The sequence below is a fragment of the Haliaeetus albicilla genome, chromosome 9, assembly GCF_947461875.1.
Source record: "Haliaeetus albicilla chromosome 9, bHalAlb1.1, whole genome shotgun sequence".
In the NCBI taxonomy this organism is placed as follows: Eukaryota; Metazoa; Chordata; class Aves; order Accipitriformes; family Accipitridae; genus Haliaeetus; species Haliaeetus albicilla.
This window is the reverse complement of record NC_091491.1, coordinates 17,020,751-17,041,464: the sequence shown is the minus strand read 5'-3', so window position 1 is coordinate 17,041,464 and position 20,714 is coordinate 17,020,751. Positions and strand designations below refer to the sequence as shown.

General features: G+C 44.0%; 1 protein-coding gene across 4 annotated transcripts in view; it reads right to left on the bottom strand.

The window, feature by feature from the left end:
* Positions 1 to 18,180, bottom strand: part of DGKD (diacylglycerol kinase delta) — a 61,805-nt gene extending 43,625 nt beyond the window's left edge. For 3 of the 4 annotated variants that reach the window (XM_069791913.1, XM_069791915.1, XM_069791924.1), the window contains exons 1-3: positions 18,006 to 18,180; positions 2,094 to 2,204; positions 1,321 to 1,401 (exon numbers count right to left, since the gene is read on the bottom strand). In XM_069791913.1, the coding sequence (XP_069648014.1) occupies positions 1,321 to 1,401; positions 2,094 to 2,204; positions 18,006 to 18,161 (348 nt within the window). In that variant the 5' untranslated portion in view covers positions 18,162 to 18,180. The remainder of the gene's footprint in view (positions 1 to 1,320; positions 1,402 to 2,093; positions 2,205 to 18,005) is intronic. The other variant, XM_069791914.1, reaches the window with a different exon arrangement.
* Positions 18,181 to 20,714: the final 2,534 nt, after the last annotated feature.

The window sequence follows — 20,714 nt, the reverse complement described above, 5'->3', positions numbered from 1 at the left end:
TAAGAAGCAAAACAGTAACAGTACATTTGTTTACCTGAAAAATCAGTTTTTATTTACATATGGGAAAACTGAAGCAAGACCCAAGAAAAAATGCTTTATTAAAAGATAAATAACTTCGCATTCTTGAAAATGTATCCCCCACTGAAATCACTGCAGAATCCTTCTCTCTGTGTATGCACGCCAACACCTGATATCGATATTTACTATCAGACCCAGATATGCCTCCTACTTGTCCAATTATGGATGCAGAAAGTGTTTTCAAACTTTGAGAAAGTGTTGGAATTTCATCTGGACATAGGGTGGACACCACAGCTGCTTTGCACAGGTACTGCAAAGCAAAAAGCTACAGCTACATTAACAGAAACAACCTTTGCTAGATGTTGAAAGCAGTGGGTCACTACTGCTGCAGCACAAGGCACACTGCTCAGTCTTGGTCACCACCCTACAGGATCAGCTTCCTCCCTCCACCTGCATTGCTCCCCCCTTCATCTTGCCTTAGACCAACACTGCCTCCTTTCTCCACACTCTCCTCCCTCCTCCCTTTTGAGCCCTTCGGAGGCTGCATGGAGGTTAGTGAGAGCTTTGGAGCTGGCTAACAGCAATGCTGCTTGACACTCACCCTGCATGGCTGCTGTTAACAGCTTTTTTCTGCACACCAGGCATTTCCCCCAAAATGGAGTTTGCAGAACACCTGTGCCTGAGAAATACAATCATTTTTTCTCCCAGTTACTAAGCCTGGAGAAAATGAAGCACTGACACCACCACATTTCCAGATTCCAAATATTTAGCACGTATTCCACATCTAACAAGTATCCTAAATCAATTCCACAGTTATTTCTGTGCGACTTCTTTTTGTTCCTCCTTTTGCTTTGTCACTATATATTGTGTGCATATATAAACACACATACAGCCACATACAAATAAAGTCAGAGAAAGAAGTTTACATATTTTAAGGCCTGAAGGGAAAACTAAATTCCTTTAGCAAGATCTCCAGCATAAACATCAACATCACCCCTAACTCCTTCAGCAGAACAATGTTTTCTGTCCCACTGTGTAAATGGGTTTTATCAACCCCTCCCAGCTTACAGGTAAGAAAATTCCTGAATGTAAAGTTTTAGCACTATACATAGTAACCCAAGGTTTTTCCCATGTGCATGGAGATGAGTTATGATTTTGTAAGGAAAAATAACTGTAGGTTTTGGTTTTTTTTTTTGGTGAAAGAGGCTGTGAAGATTGTTCAGATGTTTTTAAACTCTGCAAAGGAGGAGAGATGTGGGGGAAAGATGCAAGAAGAATGGAAAATAACGCAAAAAATCCTACCGTGAAGCTGTTGTTGACATTTTTAGTGCTGGATTCTGCCACACTGGCATCTGTCAGATCCACCTCATCAAAAATAATGGACTGGAAAGAAAAAATTCAAAACCCCAATGAATTATTGAATCCAATGTATAAGCAGCAGACCCAGTGGGACATGTCTGTATGGCTGCCTAGTACAGTCCATCACTGCCTTTTGTGATCTGAAGGAAAGGCCCAGAACCAACATGAAGGACTCGGAAGTCTAGTTCCATATACTGGGGCTCACACTTGCCTTGTCTTCAGTCAGTGACCACGATGACTTTAGTCTTATTAAGGAATTATTTAAAAAAAAATAATTGTAGGCTTTGTTCTTGTGAAAGGAGACAGATTTATATCTCGTTGACTAGAAACATGCTAAACCAGATGCATGGCAGCTCTGATTTGATAAATTCTAGCCTTGCTTGTCTTCTCCATTTCCTCTTTTCATTCATATTTTAACCCTTCTTTTTCAGCTTCTATTGATTCACAGCCCATTCCCTACTAAAATGTACCAAGGGGGAAAAAAATGTAGAAAAATCAGTAGCACGGGTCCACACGATGCTTTACTTCACAAGGATTTCCAAGTGTGAGGCAAAACACAGGGATCTTATAGTAGCTACAAAACCTGAAGACAGGGGTTTACAGAGCACATGTTCTTTTCTCTACTGAGGGCTGCCTTCTCACAGACACACATCTGCTTCCAAAGCTCCACCACTTATTTTCTTCCCTTGGACTTGTATGTATTATCAAGACCTTACCTTAGCAGTTTTTGCATAGTAGAGCGTTCGTCCTCGCAGCTTAAAATATCGTCTCTTCCAGCGCTGGAAGGAGCTGGTCTGTTTCATCAGCATCCCCTCTTTTATGATAGTCTACAAAACAAGGAGAGGAGAGGGGTGAAGCATACGTTTTACGTAACAGGCATCTTTTATGCTCTCTCACTATATATCCATACCAAAAAAGACTGAAGTTTGAGCTCAATGATCTTAGTGCCCTCTGCTGGAAGTGCTTAACAAATTCATTCAACATACGTGAGCAAATTTAACAAGATTAAACCGTCACAATCCATAATCCACACTGGGGTGCGGTTTTATCCTTGTCTCCAGTGATATCACGATACCAAAAGAAGATAAAATAACTTATGACTGAATGAGCATTTCAAAGTCTTAACAGTGACTCGGGAAGCGTTAACAGTTAAACTCACTGAGGTCAGATTTTAGTCGCAGGTAATTGTGCCTTTCATTTAATTGGCATTTGATTACAAGCACATACACACCACAGTATACCTGTCCCTATCTCCAGTTCTGCCTTGTGAAATTACCAGCATCTACCTGGCACAGAGCTGGCAAGCTCCAGGCCCATAGCGTGAAGAGTGAAACTAAAGTGAGGAAGGAGCTACATTCAACTTCAGCATTTGGTATTCTTCAGATAGTCTTGGCCCTGCCTCAGTACTCTCTGGCTGGCTGCCATTTCCCAGGGCTGGAGTGCCAAAACTGACTATGCACACTGCCTTTTTTTTTTCTTTAACTGCTTTATAACTAGATTGACATACCAGCATACACAGTCCCATATGCTCACTTACATACTATGCATACATAGGGGTATGTATTTAATCCACATGCACTTCATTCTACTTCATCAAATACATTTGATTCCTTCAGCGAGGACAGATTTTGAATATCAACAGCTACATGAAAATAATCTCCAAAACTGCAGCTTAGAAAGACAAAAGGCAGAAAATTCAGAGCTGAGGGTTCATGCCCAAATTACTGATTGAGGGTATTGCCTAGGAACTGCAAATAGTGCTATGTCATGCCTCAGTACCACAAGAAACCTACTTCTCTCCCCAAGAAACAGCCCCCGGGAATCCACTTCTTCTGAGAGAGCCCAATGTGATAAACACACAGTTAAAATACAGGAAACAAATAGTCCAACAATATTGTAAGACAGGTTATTCTGTATCTTGATGTCAGGAAAATGACACAGCTTTAACATACCAAAGGTCTCAGTGTAACTCAGGTTTATAACAGAGTCAGGTCACGGATGAGTATCAATTAATTCACAAAGACAGTGTTAAACGTATGCTGTCAGGCTACTGCAGAGCACAAAATAAATACTCTTACTGATCCACAGGGTTTAGTTAATTTTAGAAATCCTTTCCAGGGCACTGAACTTGCTTATAAATGCTATATATATTTCTAATGTGGGTCTTTCCTTTTTGAAACAGCTGCAGATTTCAATACTTTCCACACACATTGGCCCTTGCCAAGCTCGAAGTTTCCTCAAAAAGCACTTGGAAAATAATGCTGACTACAAGAAACATCCGTCTGACAATACATGCTTCTCTCTTGCTAGATTGAGCCATCCTCAAACTGGCCTGAGAGATCATAGGGCCTGGACCATCACAGTGATGCCTCTACTCACAAACCAGTTGGGAAACCCACACAGCCCCAGATCTGAAATTGCTGCTGGCCATAGGAGCCACTGTATACCGTCCTCCACTGCAGCGAGAAAGATAAAAGGGCAAAAGCTCCCTTATCTCCTCCAAAAGAAACATCATCTACCTTGCAGCCTGGAACCTGGCTGAGTCCAAGGCTAGCGAACTCCAAACCTCACGGTTTCACAGTGTTCTGTTTCACAAAGCCACCTGCACACTGGCAGAAATACCTGTCGGTGCTCAGGCAAACACCAACTCAGCGTGCCTGGTTCAACCAGGAATCGCTGAACTCCACAGTATTTCCAGCAGAATGAAAAGAGATAATGAAAATGCACGATTGAAGACTAATCTTGTATCAAAAAATGCCCATCTCCCACATCAGCGCCCCACAACTCTGAAGTGGTTGCTGAAAGACATCTTGGCACCTATCTTCCCCAAGTCACAGCAGGGACACAGCAGTAGGAATACACTCTAAGAAGCCATAAGGCATCTGGGATTGGCTATAGGGTCCGGAAGTTAAACACACTATAGTGATACCCAGAAACAAGATGTTAAACTAACTTAGAGCTGGTACTATGCAAAGAATCTGAAACTCAGCCATGATCTTAATCTGAAGCTTCACTGTAAGAGAAAATGGTGTTCAGTGACTGACCCAACAGCATCCCTTGCTGAAACGACCCTGAAGGCAAGGCCAGAACTGAAGACACTCATCTGGAACCAGGAAAGGTGCATTCAGGCTCCTACTCTGCCACAGACTATTTACAAGATCCAAATAAAGCAATTTTCACTCTGCATGTCTCCATCTCCCATCTGCCAAGTGGAACAAACAACACTGCCCAACTCTGCGGAGTCCTACTAGAGTATATATACACACATATATGTGTCTACCTGATGAGTCAGTTTAACCTCCAGCACCCGAGTATCAAAGAGAAATGTAAAGCAACAGCATCTAAATAACCATGCTAAAGAAATCACACATTTCTGCAGCTCACTTTCTACAGGGAAGAAAATGGGAAAGTGGCATGAGATTTCCAGATTAACACAGAAACATGGAATGATCTTTTGCATTCCTTGGACAAAACCACACATAATTAAAAAATAAGACAGAAAAAGTAGCTACTGAACTCTTCAAAGCCCTGAACCGAAGTCAGAGAGGAATTAAAAATCCTGGGGAAGACTCCCAGGATGCAAAGCCCAAAGATATCAAGGCAGTCAGGGGTCTGATCAAAAAATAGCAACTTGAAGGAGGAGACTTCAGAGTTCTGTTGCTACATTTATTCAGAGACGCCCTTAAACTGGGGTCAGCCAGAGCCCCGCACTCCCCAAGCTTGGTCAGCAGCACTCTGGTCACTCAAGCTCTTGCACAGACCACCAGAACAGTAACTCACAGGAAAACAACGCTTCTGCTTTCCCTCAGCTCCCGCGTGCCACGCTCGGCTCACAAGTGCTGCACGTCAGGCGGCTCCCCTCACCTCAGCAGGGCTCACTCACCTCTGCACAAGACATGCATTCCTCCATCCCTCTTTTAAACAGAACCCTCTTTTTTTTTTTTTTTTAAACCAAAAGGCAACAACCCCAAAGGTCACCTTGCCCCTCCCTAAGTAGCAGTTTATGTCATTTGCCAGCCTCTCTCTAATAGAAAACCTCACAGCTACACAACTCAAATATGAAAGGCCAGTGAGAAGCAAGCTCTCGCATGCACGCACTGCTCAGAGAAAACAAGCCTCTAGTTCAGAGCTGCCCAACTCTGCATGAGAGCAGCTGTTCTATTTATAGGCCCACAGCTCAGTAAAGAGTTTGGTGGGTTTGGGCGGAAAGGGCTGGAGATAAGATCAAGATGACTTTATAAAATGATTCAGACATCACTACCTTTCTCCTCCTCTATTTTAATTTTACAGCCAAAGGACTTGCTACTTGCAGAGGAATGCAGCTGAAGAAAATTGACTGGGGAAAGGACCTGACAGCAAAGTGACATCAAATGAAATAAAAGGGGGTAGCTGAACCGTTATCTCTGCTCACCAGCCTCTCTGTAGCTTTTTTAATTGAAGATCCACTCTGATCAGATTGCTAGGCATGTAATTCATCAAGACAAAAGTGAAATTACTTCTCCCATAACAAAAAAAAAAAAAAAAAAAGAGTTATACCTATTTTTAGTGTCATATTGGATCCTATGGGAAAAGCTACTGCCTTGAAACATCATAAGGTTTGATTACATGCATCCTATCAAGGATAAATATAAAAATTGTTTGTGATCGAACTATCCAGACTGCTTTCTATCCAGCTGAGTTTCTCTACAGCGTGCTGTCCTGTGGCATGGCACTCCATGGGCAGGTAACACTGTGAAAAAACTATGTATCTTCTTGGATCAAGCCTAAAATAATGTGTTAATAGTTTCAACAGTGACCCCCTTTTATCATATTACAAGACAGTGCAAAAAAGGTTACCGAACAAACTGACAATTTAAAGCAACACTGGATAGCAGACTCTTAAGTGTCTCTGCAAAGAACACGATTAGACAGCTGAAAGGCAGGGCCTAGGCAATTTCTAGCATTTCACTATTGATCCTTGGCCTTGAAGAAAAGCAACTTCCTGCAGAAAAAAAATTCAGTTTGTGGCAAGCAATACACAATCCTTGCCCCAACTCATCCCCTTTTAAAACCTGACATTTAGAAAGAGAAATACGTTCTCAGATTTCTCCTGTCAAAATGGGTGCAGGGTTTAGGCCTAATCCTGAACTGATGGAAGAAAAGTTTTGCCACTGACCTCAGTGGGAATGGTTTCAAACAACTCAGAGGACTTTAATTAAGGACTTAAGACAGGGAGAGCCTTGTGCTTCACTGCTTCCTGCTCACACAGTCCCACCTCATAAGAAAAACCAGCCAAACGATTTAACAGTAGTCACCCACAAAACCAGCATGACACGGTCGTATTTTTTTGCAGCATTACTTCTCTGAGGTGTCTCTGTATCCAGTAACCCACATCAGGAGATCAGAGAGCCAGCCTACACAGATGAAATGCTTTCTATACTGATAACATGAACAATTCTAGTAAAAAGTTAAGAACAATCATGTCAGATTTCAGCTCTTTCAAACTGTATCCCTTGTTCTGCACCTAGTACTGCTCACTATGTGAAACACAGGAGTGGCCCATCCTTTCCTGAAGCGTAAGCCTCTTGCCCCATTTGGAAGTAGGGCCCTTGATATAACCAGTTTCCTAATCTGGAAAACAAGACCCTACTAGCCAGACTGAAGGCAACTATCAATCTTACTCAGCTGTCAGGCTGGCAAGCGTCCTTTGGCACAGGGAGGCTCCAAACTGTGTTCGATATAGACAGAGGAAGAACAATGCAACCTATTTTACAGCTGCAATCAAGACATATTCTTAGGGGCAGTTATTCAGCGTGGCATATCTGAAACAAGAATTTCGCTCCACTGACATTTCTTTCCAATACAGAAAAAGAACTGTGTACAAGGTAAAAGCAAAATAATTTAAAACTATCTAAACAGCAACTAAAGAATCCCAAATACCAAAGTCCTCAGCATCTGGATTTCTCTGTTTTCCATGTGTCTTCAGAATGTAAAAACTTCAGGGCACAGACTGTTTTTATTTGTATGTACTATAAAACTTTGAGCAGGGTGCTGATGCCAAGCACAAGTAACTGACTACAAAAAGCACCAAATGCACAGAGAAGGAGAAAACAAAATGAAAAAGCACATGTGGAACTGACAGGCTATCTTTATATATGCTTACTAAGGAACTTTACAGGCAGCTGATCCCCAGGGACCAAGCAACCTTATCTAGTCACTGACTTCAGGTAAGCTGTGGCAAAAAAGATGGGTGTAGATCTGCAGTCACTTAAACATGGCAAGATAGTCTTGCCACGCTAGGGCAGGTACAAATCTGGAGTGCTGTACCTTGTTGTGGGTAAAACAGTTTTAGCAGAAGGTTCCATAAAAGCTCTTTGTGGGCATAAATACAGAACTAATAATTATTTAGAAATCAAATGAAATATAGTAAATCTGACAAAAACTACAGGAATAAATCTAACCAACCCCATAGAATAAGACATGAAAGGTCAAAAGGCTAGGGGTTAACAAGCTAATCCGAGAGCAACATCCTTCCACCAGACAGTGGTCACACCCTGGAACTGAACTCCAGGAAGCTTGGAGGGGAGAAATCTGGATCAGTAAAGCAATTCTAAGTATGGGATACACAAAGAGCTATACAGATCTATAGGGGAGCACAAGGAATTTACAGGTTGTGTAGTCCTGTTGGGGAATTCTACATTAAATGCACTTAGATCTTGCGAAAGTGAAAACTGCATTAAGATTTCTTCCACTGGTATCAATAGGACAAGACATTATGTGAACTCACTACAACAAAAGGACTCCAGAAGAGGGGAAAAAGGAAAGAAAATCAGAGGTCAGCTGTAAGAATCGAATGTCAAAATAGAAGCTAGGGCTGTGAGTCAATGATCCAGCAACAGAAGCCGAGCTCTCCACTGATGAAGAGGGTACTGTCTAGGCTTTTAGTGTACATTGTTTAATACCATTTTGTTTTAATAACCTATGCTTTATAAACTGGGAAGCACCCATATCAGGTTACAGCACAGATCACTATACAAGCACATGGGAAAGCCTGCAAAATCTCCCCTAACAACCATCCTCCCAATCCTCCCTCTTTTCTAACCTCCAGGTCTGCTGAATTAGCTGGACTCTGCATACCCAGTGAGACTAGGGGTGAGCTCGGCTGACAGGTCTTGGTACAGCCTCTCTGCAACTACCAGGACAAGCAGAATTCAGAGCAGCATGCAGTGATCCGTTGATAGTATAGCTGAGATGTCACTAACCAGGAAATGCAAACTTAGTCTCCAGATCAGCAATAAAACCCAGGAGTTTCTATCAAATAAAATACTGAAATGGCTTGAGTTAGAACCTGCCTTGGCACAGATAAATGCTTAAACACTTCATTCTTCATTAGTTAATGCTGCAGCCAGTAAACAAAGAACAGGTCTTTGAACCAGCTTCTTTTCAATACCATTTTCAGCTGCTACTATTGTGAATAATTCTTGTCTAAAAGGGACAAGCGCTCATAGACCTAAAGTGAACAAATTAAGAAAAACAATTTGAAAGCACGCAGAAAGGTTGCATGTATAGGGGAAAGGAAATAAAACACACCAGCATATCATCACACAGCTCCCTGGTAAAATGAGCTCAGTTAGAGAGCTCCAAGCGAAGTACTTAAAATAGATGAATACTCTGGTTAGCTACTTAGAGGAGGGAATGAAAAACACACCAGTACACTCTGATTCAGGACGAGTTAGTAGCTGGACAACTCCTGGCACGCTAACTGCTTAAGCCCTCAATATGCTTTCCATAGGCTCCAGGCATCCTTCCCAAACACATTTATCAGAAGAGGGGAACTGAGCACAAAGCTCAAGTCATCCCAGCAAACTATATAGCAAAGCTGAAGATAAGGGCTCAAATCCATCCACAGAGATAACCAAAGCCAAAAAAGCAACAGTTTAAAAGCTACCTGAAAACTTTGGAATGGAATAAAATTTTTAAGGGTACTAATTAAAGGTGAACTTTATACATTAAAAGACAAACATGAAAAATATGCCGTTATTTTTTCCTACCCTCTTAGATTACACATACACAACTACATCCCTTCCTTTGGGCATTTTCCCCCCACACAAAAAAAGTCAAAACACGTTACCTGCTGTGAAACCTTCAGCTCTGAGACATGCTTGTCACACAGCTACACACCAGCACCACAGAATCCCCTGTATTAACTCAGAAGCACATGGCTCTGCTGCTGAAATGCAGCAAGATAACCTCATTTCGAATCACAGCATTGTACACAGAACCCTCTAATGCTGCAGCCTGTACCACTAGAGCTTAAGTAACACTCTTATTCATTCAGACAGAGCCAAGTTATTACCAAAAAACAGGGTTGCCTGTCTAAGCCCACCCATCCACTTCACCTGCAGGCAGAATGAGCCAGGCACTTACCATAGCGGCATGTCAGGGCCATTTGATATGAGATTATCAGGTTGGGAAGGTGCTATCAGTGCTATTACAAGAATAGCAAATGTAACGGAAAGCACATCCAAAATACAGCTGCAGATCTCATCCTCGCAATCATAACCACCCCATCCTTCCCATACTGCTAAATGTCACGGAGATCTTGGCCAAGTAGGAAGGAAAAGCCGGCAGAAAGTACTGGTGCAAGAACTTCAGGACATGGGAAAGTGAAAGTTATACCTTGAGGAAGAAAACTGAATCTTTTACCCTTGTGTCAAGGAGGCTGAGAGAATGACAGCTTCCTCCCACTGTGTCTGGATTCCCATCAACTCTGCTACTGAATTCTGCAAGCAGCCTTATTTGGTAGTGGCTGGTAGATGTAGGGCCAAATCCTGATCCTTTTACTCTAACTGGTACTCTAATGGGATTACACTGCTGAGAGCAGAAAGCAGCTTTTGGCCTTCGGCCATTTAATTAATACTTAAGGTATCTTAGAATTTATGTTTATCTCCTCTGTAACAACTGTCATTATCAGATTTTTCCATATTTATGTATTAAACAACCTATGCTTTTAAGTTTTTTTTTCCTCATCCATTTAACATAGTTTTTAAAGGATAATCCAAAGTTTTTAATTTGTTTTTCCATTTTCCCTGTTTTAATGTCCTGCAAATACCTTTGACCATGCCAAGACATCTTGATCAGCACCAGCAACAACAAGGAAGATTAGCACAGCCCTGGGAACACCATTTTGTTAACTTTCAGCTAAACAGAACAGAAAGCGCTGGTGTAAGTTCCCAGAACACCGATTTTTAATAAAACCTCAGCGACAGAGCTACACATTCAAAAATCATGCTCTGACCTGCCTCAGCAGAGAGCAGTTTGAAAAGCACACAACATGCCCTCCCTATTTTATCAGCCACACTTCTGCCTTTCAAGAACCAGCAAAGGTGGTCATCCCACAGGTCAAGACACTACCCTGGAGCTTGCAACACCTGCCTCAGTTCCCAGCTCCCCTGGGGATGCCCTGTGTGATTTTGTGCATTTGATACAAGAAGTATGCGTCTTGATTCCCCATATGGGAAATTGAAGTGGTATCGCCTCTCCCCACTAGAATATTACATGGCTAAATTTATTAAAACTTGCAAGACTCAAATACAATGTGCTTGATGCAAACATTATATAATCAAGATGGTGTTTCCTTTTTCAAAAAAAGCAAACCACAACATCAGAATAGGTATCAGATGTAAAATTTTCCAACTTAGCAATGAGACTGTGAGGAAATAAAAAGATTTACTCTAAACCCAAATGGAGTAATCACTTATTAATCAATTACCTAACTCAGCAGTGGTAATCTTTTAGCCAGGCAAGCCACCTTTTTCCTCTCTGGATGAGAAGAGGGCAGCAGGCTTTGGACCTCCTCCTCTGTATAACTGCTTTCCTGTCCATGTGTAGCCCAGGGACTGCAGACAGTAAGCACCATACCCTGTGGAAGCACTGAACTGCTTCTGTGGAGGTGCAGCACTACTGAACTGGGCATGCACAATAAGCTCATTACTTTTCAGAGTGCTTCATACAACGCGTGTGAGAAGGGGCCACAAAAGATGGCAGCTGATGTGGATCACTGCTGCTGCCTCAGCTATTTGTCTGCCTGAAGCTGAACAGTCCTTGGATAATCGTCCCACAGGGCTGCAGAACCAAACAGAAGCATCTTCTTTCTTTAAGAGCCACTTACATAAATTCTTAGTGAAACAAGAGGCAATAACCACTTAGTGGGGAAAAAGCAAGGAACAAATGGTTTAAGCAGAAAGTTAATAAAAATTCCTTTAAATAATGGTTTGTGCATTTGAAACCTTGAAAAAACATATTCCAAGAGGAAGGTGCTTTCCAATTGGACAGTATTTTGCCCCAAAATGCCCGATGCTGCTGTGACACTATCTAGTGTAAACTTTAAGCTTTCAAGGAACTAGGGAATACAAAAGCCTCTCTATCTCACTTCTGCTTTCTCTTAAGTATGCAGGTACATCTGCTATTTTAGAAAGAATCACATCAGATTTGTAATTAAAGAAGGTAAAGTTATGCAGTGTCTTACATGGTATACTGGTTTTTCTAATCAGGCAATCTGGAGATAGACATTTTACAGTTTTCATTTATAATCCAGTGCTCCTCCAAAGTAAAATATCAATGATTTTTTTTGTAGTAACAGGTTTTGGATAGGGGGAAATACTCTAAATATTTGACTTAGTTTTATTTAAAAAAAAAAGAAAAAAAACTTTAATACCCATTTTATTTTGCCTCTAATTTTATTTGAGAGAACAATTACTAGCCTGGAAATGTACTTTTTAGCAATGTGGTCTAAGTAAATCTATGTTCTCAAAACATGGAAAAGTTTAGTGTTAGCTCTTTAGTTCCTGGAACCTGAACTACAGTTAGAAGGAATAAGAAAAGCTACAAGTGTGTGTGGTTTTGCGCTTTGTTTTGGTTTTTTTTGTTTGTTTGTTTGTTTTTTAAAAGGAATTAACAGCTGTTGCTTTCACATAGCATCCAAAACTCTCCAGCAGTGAGGCCAACTTACAGTACACCAGTGGTAACACAGTGCTGGGAGGCTTCCCAAATTCTGTCAGAACAGATGAGCCTGAAGAGCACGCAAAACATAACGTAGATTGAGTTAAGGGACGGAAACATTCTTACAGCTATGTACCATGGCCTAAAATCCTACCTTTTACCTCACTGCTTAGAGAAGGAACTTCTCTGTGGTGTTAATCCAAGAAAATTCATGGCCTTAAACCTGCACTCAAGATGTTCGGTTTGGATTCAATCACAAGAACTTCTCTTTTGCAACAATTACCTCTCTTTTAAGTGAAGAGTTCCCAGTTTCTACCTGGACTAAAGCATGAGCCACTACAATTTATGACATGTGAAGCTCCTAAAATGTCCTCTTTTAGACACCCTGTTGGAAGACAGCATAACAAAAACAGACAGACATTTTGATATGTTTTAGGGAAGATGCCACAGACAGAATGTGAATTAAGCCATAAATTCCTTAAAATTCTCTCCCCATTTGTTACATATTTCTTTTACATTGTCTCTTTGCTGAAGTGCATTGCTTCTTATAATACTTCTTTCAATACTTGTATCAAATGAATAAACTGCTCGGTTTCCTTATGCTAATCTCTGAAAACCTTAAAACATTTGCCCTTCAGAAATAAAATAACACTTCTTTACCTATAAACAGGACATTTTATATATTAGGCAATACAAGAAGAAATAAAATGAGCTTTCTTCAGTTGCTCACACTGCCTACCACATGTTTGAGAACTCAGTTTAGCCTGGTCTGGAAACTTGCACGAAAACAAGGAGAAACATTTTGTTTCCTCCTGCTTTTTCTTGCCTGTAACGCTTCAGGGTGGCTCCCAGACCTCAAAGCTACTAGTCAGAAAGAGAATCACAACCTCCCATAGTGCGAAAGTTATCTATACCACACACTGCTACACACAGCATAGAAATTAGAAATTCACTAGTTCAGATACTCACCAAAGTCTGTCCACCGCAGCATAAAGCTTGGTACCAGTTAATTTATCCTGCTTTTTGTAGCATAAATTAACCTGGCATCTCTCTGCTACTGGAGCTAGACAGCTTCCAATAGTCCAGAACGTTTAGAGAGCTGCTCGCTCTGTTTGTAACTCTGTTGAAATATATACTGCAAACTTATCTTAAAAAGTTCAAGGCAATGATAAATGGTTATAAAAACTAAAATATTACAGAGAAAATGCTCATAAAAGTAAACAGAAGTTAGACTGAATTAGTCTAAACAAGAAGTCCTCCTGATGCCACCCAAGGACGTTGCTGAAATCCTGTCTAGTAAACAAACTGAGATCTCAACATACCAAAGCCAGCACGCTGGAAATCACACCTAACTGATGAATGAAATGAGAAGATGGCCTATTCATTCACTCTCCTGCTTTCTGAGGTTTGTAATGTGACGTTTGCAATGAAAGGTCAAGCACAAAGGAAGAAGCATGCTTTACTGCCAGAGCCCATAAAAGGCGCAGTGCTCCACCATTTGATGCTGTCATCTCCCAGGACCTCTTTTGATATTACTGTATCTTCATCCCTGCCAGGTGACAACTGAGATGATACTACCACTTCAGCTGATTCCAGCTGAGTCCTCAACGCTGCTTAGAAGGTGGGAGCGAGGCTCCTGCTGTTGCCTCTCCTCACACACATCATCCTTCTCTTATTTTATTTCATCTCTTTCCTAATTCCTATCCATTCAAAAATACTTTATCTTAGTTGACCAACAGTTTCTCTAGCTGCACCAATGCCAGCCTGAGACCAGGAGAAGGGCTAAAAGTATTGTACTATGAAGCTTGATGGGGGTACAAGTCTGACAGGTCTCAAAATGGCTGATAAAGCACTCTGGGCAGCCTCTACTTTGTCAGCTGAGACAAGAGTTACACTACCAGCTATACCTGATCATATGAGATCTTCTTCTCCCCCCAGAATAATAACAATTGACTGCTGAACATACTTCTCTTACACCTTCTCTTCCAAACACTTAGCTTTCTGCTCCTCCTTCCCCTGCCCTGTATCTTCACAAGGGACAGTTTTTCAGCTAAACATATGTTAGCTATGATTTGCCTTCAGACACTGCATGTCAAAGTCACAGTACCTATACATCCAAACAATTCTATTTGCCCCACAGTATTACCACAACAACGTATTTCAGTCAAACACAGTTGGGCAACCTGTGGACTCAGAAACAAGTTCACTGAAGTTTTCTGGTCTTGTAAGCAAGCAGCTTTATGTTACAGCATTTCTTGGGAAAACAGATGACAGGACCAGAGGAAGAAAAACCTATCTTCAAAGTGTTTGTGACTGTGACAAACAAGTAAATTCTGAGGAACTCCACGGCTACAGCAGACTTTGCACTCAAGCTGTGATAACAATAAGCTTCCATGGTGATTTAACTATACTTACAGGCATGGTCTTGAGCTAACTACAGCGAAAGATGTGGTTAGAAAAGATCTATATCCTCAGGGCCGGCATCTCCTACTGTCACTCTGACGGACCTGTGCAACAGCTTCTACAGCTTACTGCATTCTGTCATTCAATAGACAAATTCAGAATTAGGTCTGCCTTTACAGAGGAAGCAAGCTCCTCAAAGCCTCATCAGAACTATGATTACTCACAGAGCTGTCTTTGCTCCTTGCCCTCAGGGCAAGGAAAAAGTATACATGCAGCAGCATGCAGAAAAGATGATGACAAAACAAAAAGACATCAACAAGCAACAGAACAAGTCAATCCCTGATATAGTAATACCTGGACTTACTCAGAAAATTTGACATTGTTTAATTGAAGGTCTTCTGCAGATTAACACACAGGAGGCTTAATAGCTATAGACAATATCTGTTTATAATCCTTGTTCTTAACGTGTTTATGTTCGCATAGTACAAGTGGCTGGTTTAGGCTTTCTCCAGCCATGCTGACGCAGGAAGTGATGTAAAACGGGGCAAATGATTAAGAAGAGACATGTTCTGCTATATTCAAACAAAAGTAAAATGCAATGCACCTTTTACCTTACCACCTCTAACATCCTGCTGTAAGCAAGAGTTCCTACTTTAGCACCGAGAAAGTCATTGTCCTTGCTCTTACCACAGACACCACCATGGAGATATTAAAAGTCAGACTATGGCATCCTTTCTCCCTTCCCACATGGGACCCCTGCCACAAGTGGTATTAAGAAATCACAAGATTCATCCAATCTCTAGCAAGACAAATTCATGTTACTCAGCCCTGATGTGTGCAGGAAAAGATCTCAAAAGGCTTATTTTTTTCACAGACTAGATCAGGTCACCTGGTGCTACAGCACAGCTGAGATCTGCTTGATACACTAAACATCAGTCCATTTAGAGGACTTCACCATTTCCCATTGTGGCCGAAAGAACCATCTCACTCACACAGCCCAGACCCTCAGTGCCTTAACTCAAAGACTGACAGTGTCAGCAGCACTTTGCAGATGGAGGAAGCAGCCCCGCCATGCGTAATGAAGTGAGCGCACAGTCCTCACGTATGACTGTACTTTGTCACGGGGGTTTTCAGAACTAGGACCAATGTAGCAAAACAATGACAAGCAGCAGAACGATGATACGTTATGCATTTGAAAGTAGAGCAAACTAGCCAACAGAAAAAAGATCCCTATCAATAACACTTCAGACACTGCATCACGCAGAGACATTTACTCTCCTTCGCTATAAATACAAGATAAGCAATACTGAGCTAGCAGCATCAGCACTAAGCAAGCCTTCTACATCCACACAGCAGCAACTGTGCTTGCCCATGCTTCAAAGACAACAGGAAGGTGACAGCAGAAAAACAACTAACCTGTTTTTTCTAAGAAGAAACATATCACATAATAGTCTAAGAGTTATACAGGACTTTAATGGCTACAAAGAGAAATCATGCAGCTATAGTAAAAATAGTACAGGAGAGGGCAACTCCCTATGGGTGGTTCCTAGCCTAAGGCTGAAGGAAATCTTCGCATCTTCTCTTACAGTAACAATACAGAACTACAGCTGTAGTTGCAGAATACTGTTACTGCCCCTAAAAATGGCGTTATTGTTCCAGAACAAGCCACAGAGAAGTAAAATCTGATCGGGCCAAAGGAATCAGGGTGGAAAGGATTGTTACCTGACCAGGGAGGCAAAGCAGGGCAAAAAGAGCTGGGAACAAGGACTAATCAGCCATAAGATCACTGTTTGATCAGACAGGAGACTAAACATCACTATGGCTACAGAAAGGAAAAACAGTACAGTACAAGATGGGGAAAACAGAATGCAACCATGAAAAGGACAGGAGGATGCTGAAGGAGGCACACACTGACTGTAGGGGACAACAGCAAGGGCTGCACCTTTCAGAGCACAGAGCTCTGAATATCAGACAATGATTTGTGCCATGTCCAACAGTACCACAGGAGGGGGGTTAGCAAAGTGATAATGGGGGAGGGAACATTGTGACAGGGAGATACAGCTGGGGTGTGCAGGAGTCCTCAAGGAAGGCATAGGGAGGTGAGGAGGGAGCCCCTCACAACTCTGATATGGGGAAAAAACAGGAGATGTAGCTCCAGGGGGTGGGCAGGAACAGAATGTCCTTGGGGGGTCAAATATCTGACAATGGGGGGCAGTACTGGGGGTCAAGAGCTCAAATCTGACTTCCACAACTCCAAGAAAATATTACAGGGGGAGAGAGTAAGGAAGGAAAGAGGTAAGACAGGGTCCTGTTGAGCCTGGGCACACTGACTGATCACCGTTAGGACAGAGAAGCTCCCTGGCAAGTCTGAACCTGGGCACTGGGAAGAATGTGGCCTAAGCTGGGCTACTGGGGAGGATGAGTTGGGGAAGTTCCTACATGGCTTCAGAGAGGCAATTCAGGGATGGTACCTGCTGAGTGGTTGGGGGCAATTCCAGGAGCCCCTAGATGCACTTAGGGCCTCATTGACAGACCCTGAAGGGCATTTAGGGGGCAGCTGTTGACCACCACCGGGGGAAGAATTTGTTATGGAGATCCCTGAAGAGCATTTAGGGTTTTGCAAGTCCATGAAAAGCTGTCGAGGGGGTGTTGTTAGCAGGTCTCTGAGGGGCGGTGGGGGGGGTCGTCGGCACCTCAGGCGCAGGAAAGGGGGGCATGAAAATGGCCGAGTCCATGGAAGGGGGTGTGGGGGGGTCGCTGTGAAGGGCGAGCGGGGGGGATCAGCGGCAGGTCCCAGAGGGGCGGTTTGGGGAGGGGGATCGTCAGCAAGTCCCTGAGGGGCGGTCTGGGGGGGGGGGGGGGGTCGCCAGCAGGTCCCTGAGGAGCGAGGTATGTGTGAGGTGGTCGCCGGCAGGTCCCGGACGGGTGGGGGGGGTCACCAGCAAGTCCCTGAGGAACAGGGGGTGAGGGAGTGGGGGGGTGGGGGGAGTCGCCGGCAGCTCCCTGAGGGGTGGGGGTGCGGGGGTCCCTGGCAGGCCCCCGAGGGAGGTTGGGGGGGGGGTCTTCGGCAACTCCCAGAGGGGCGGGCTGGGGTCGCCGGCGGGCGCTCCCCGCTGCGGCGGCGCAGGCCGTGCCGGGCGGGAGGGGGAGGCGGCGGCAGCGCTGAGGGAGACGCGGAGGCAGAGCCGGCCGCAGCGGTGCCGGAGCCCGAGGCCCTGCCCGCGGCCCCCGCCCGCCGCACGCACCTTCTGACGGATTTGCCCGGATGTAGAGACTTTGCGGATGAGTTTCTGCGGGGAGCCCGGCTCCTGCTCCGGCTCGCTGTCCGACGATTCTTCCGCCGCGGCACTGGCGGCGGCGACCGCCCCGGCCTGGGGCTGCGCGGCGCTCGCCGCCGCCATGCTGCACGGTGCGGGGCGGCGCGGCCGGCGCCCCCTCCAGCCGCGCGCCGCGCTCTGCAGCCGACCGCCCCGCCGCTGCGGCGCCCCCTGGCGGCAGCAGCCGCGCCTAGCGCCCAATGGCGCAGGTCGGAGGGGAACCGCTGAGGCGAGGCGAGACGGGCCCAGCCGACTTCCCCGGCCCGGCTCGGCTCGGCCCACAGCCCCCCACACCACGCGTTGCGAACCGACAGAAGCCCTCCCACCCGAGCATCGTTCACACTGGCCCCTGCCGGGCCAAAGCACCCCCGTGGCTGTTTGGAGCCAGAAAAAAGGGTTTCAGCTCAGACCTCTCTGAATAGGTGAGCCCAAAAGGCAGAATCTCAGCCCCCATTCTTGTGGTTGGTTCCAGCACTCCCACTGTTCCACCGGATTTAATAAAGTTCTGGGGATAAATCCTCCTCGCCCTAGGTAAGACCTGCTGTACCAACCTCCTGCACAAAAAGGTACTTCGCACCTGCTCCATCTTACACATCCTTTCAGTCACATACAGGGCTTGCTGCTCTCTCAGCACCAAAGCAGGCTCCTGCTGCCAAACACCACTTTTTCAGTACAGAAACACTCTTGCCTGACTCAACCTTTCCCCACACCATTCCTCATGGGCTCCATTAGCATGAGGTTAACTCAGCCCCAAAGCACTTGTTTCTCTAATGCCCCATATTAGCTGCAGCTGCAGGACAGTACAGATTGTTTCAGCTGGGATTTCATGAAGATGTAAGAGGGGAAAGCATTTGTCACACCAAACCAGTCCCATCACCAGACAGCTGAAGCACAGAGGCCACATATTTGATAAAAGCTGTGCTCAAAAGCAGCAGTTTCAGAGATGCTATCGCTACACCCCAGCGCATCCCTTCTCCTGGAGCTGGCAGGCTTTCTATAAATGGAGTCCCACCACATCAAAGGCACAGGGTCAGGAAATTGGATTGCTCTCTGCCAGCTGTAAATACGAGTAGCAGGCTACAGGTCTGACTTGGAAGATCAACATAACATCAGAACCAGAAGAAAGGAAAGAGAAAAGCCAAACAGTTCTAGCTAGAGACCTCTTTTCTGCTGACAGAGGTCAGCACCTGCTGACTGAAGGGCAAAAGAAGAGAAGTCCAGCTTGGTCTGCAGGATGGGAGCTGAAGGAACCAGCAGAAAGCCCTTGGTCTCTGAGTAAATGAACAAACATCCAGCATGGGCTAAACAAACAGACAATGTCTGAAAGTGCTTTCCTAAGGCCAGGCAAAAGAACAGATTTAATAACCATTTCAACTCCTCCCCATTGCACAGCAGCAGAGTGCACTATGATTTTGTTACACAGCTTACAGAAGTCATTGCCACAGATGAATTTGAGAGGAAAGTCACACAGTGGCAGAGGTGCCTCACAAGGTTGACATACAAGAAGAAAAAAAAAAGAATCAGGCCTTTAAGTTTGCTAGTCCCATACTTACAGGTCCAGCAGCCAGGAACCCTGAAGGAAACACCTTGGTGGAGGAAGCTGCACTTTGAAGCAAAACCGGAATATTGTCACATGCTGTCCCCCTCCTCCTCTTAGCATCTTTAAAGGATTTCCTGGATACCAGCTCTCCAAGACCAACATATTCACTACCAGCAATGTGCTCAACCTTACTGTATCAGTATGCTCTTCTCAAGCCATCAGAAAAATTAGTAATAAAAATACTAGGGCAATCATTAGAAAAGCCTTCCCAGAAATCCAGGTGCAAATGCCTAACCCTCCCCCAACCCCAAAGCTGAAATCACACAGAAATTATACTGACCATGAACACCTGAAAATGGCCACAGAGTTTCTTTAGCAGCAAAACACACAATGCTTAGAAAGAGCAGAGCAAACATACTGCCTCTCGCAATTTTGTCTAAGGTAAGACAGCTGTGACTAATGGAGCCAAAACACACTGACAGGTGGTATTAGGCAAGAGCACTGGTGGAACTGTGAAATCAGCTGTGGTCTTAATTAACTGCTTTTAGCATCTTAATCACGATCAGTTTACAGAAGCAAAACAGGAGAAGGTTTTACTTTTAACCCAACCTATTTTTAAGTGTTAGAGGCCACATATAAAGCTGTTCGGTTAAAGCCTTCGGACCATCTGTAAAAGTAGGACTTGTAGCCGTGATGGTGTCAATGAGAAAAAACAAACGAGCAAGCCTCTGCTCAAAAAACAATGCCTGTATATAGAACAATTCTGCAGAAATGCCAGAGCACAGCCCACGCTTTCCTCCAAAGCACACTGTCTTGGCTTGTTACACTTACTAATAGTAACCTAAGCCAGAGAACGGGCAAGCTCAGTTTGCACAGCCTCTGCAGCGTGAAGCAGGATGGAAGTGCAACATGCTTCCAGCAGGCTTTCACCAGGAGTCCCGCTCCCACTGGGAGGAAACGGACATCTCAAAAATGTCTCCCTCATTTTCTTCTCTGTTAAAAGCACATCATTTTTAACTAAGATATAAGTGGGAAGCTCTTAACTCCATTTTCTGGTGCATGGGGTGGGAAACAGAAGTTTACATTAATAAATGTAG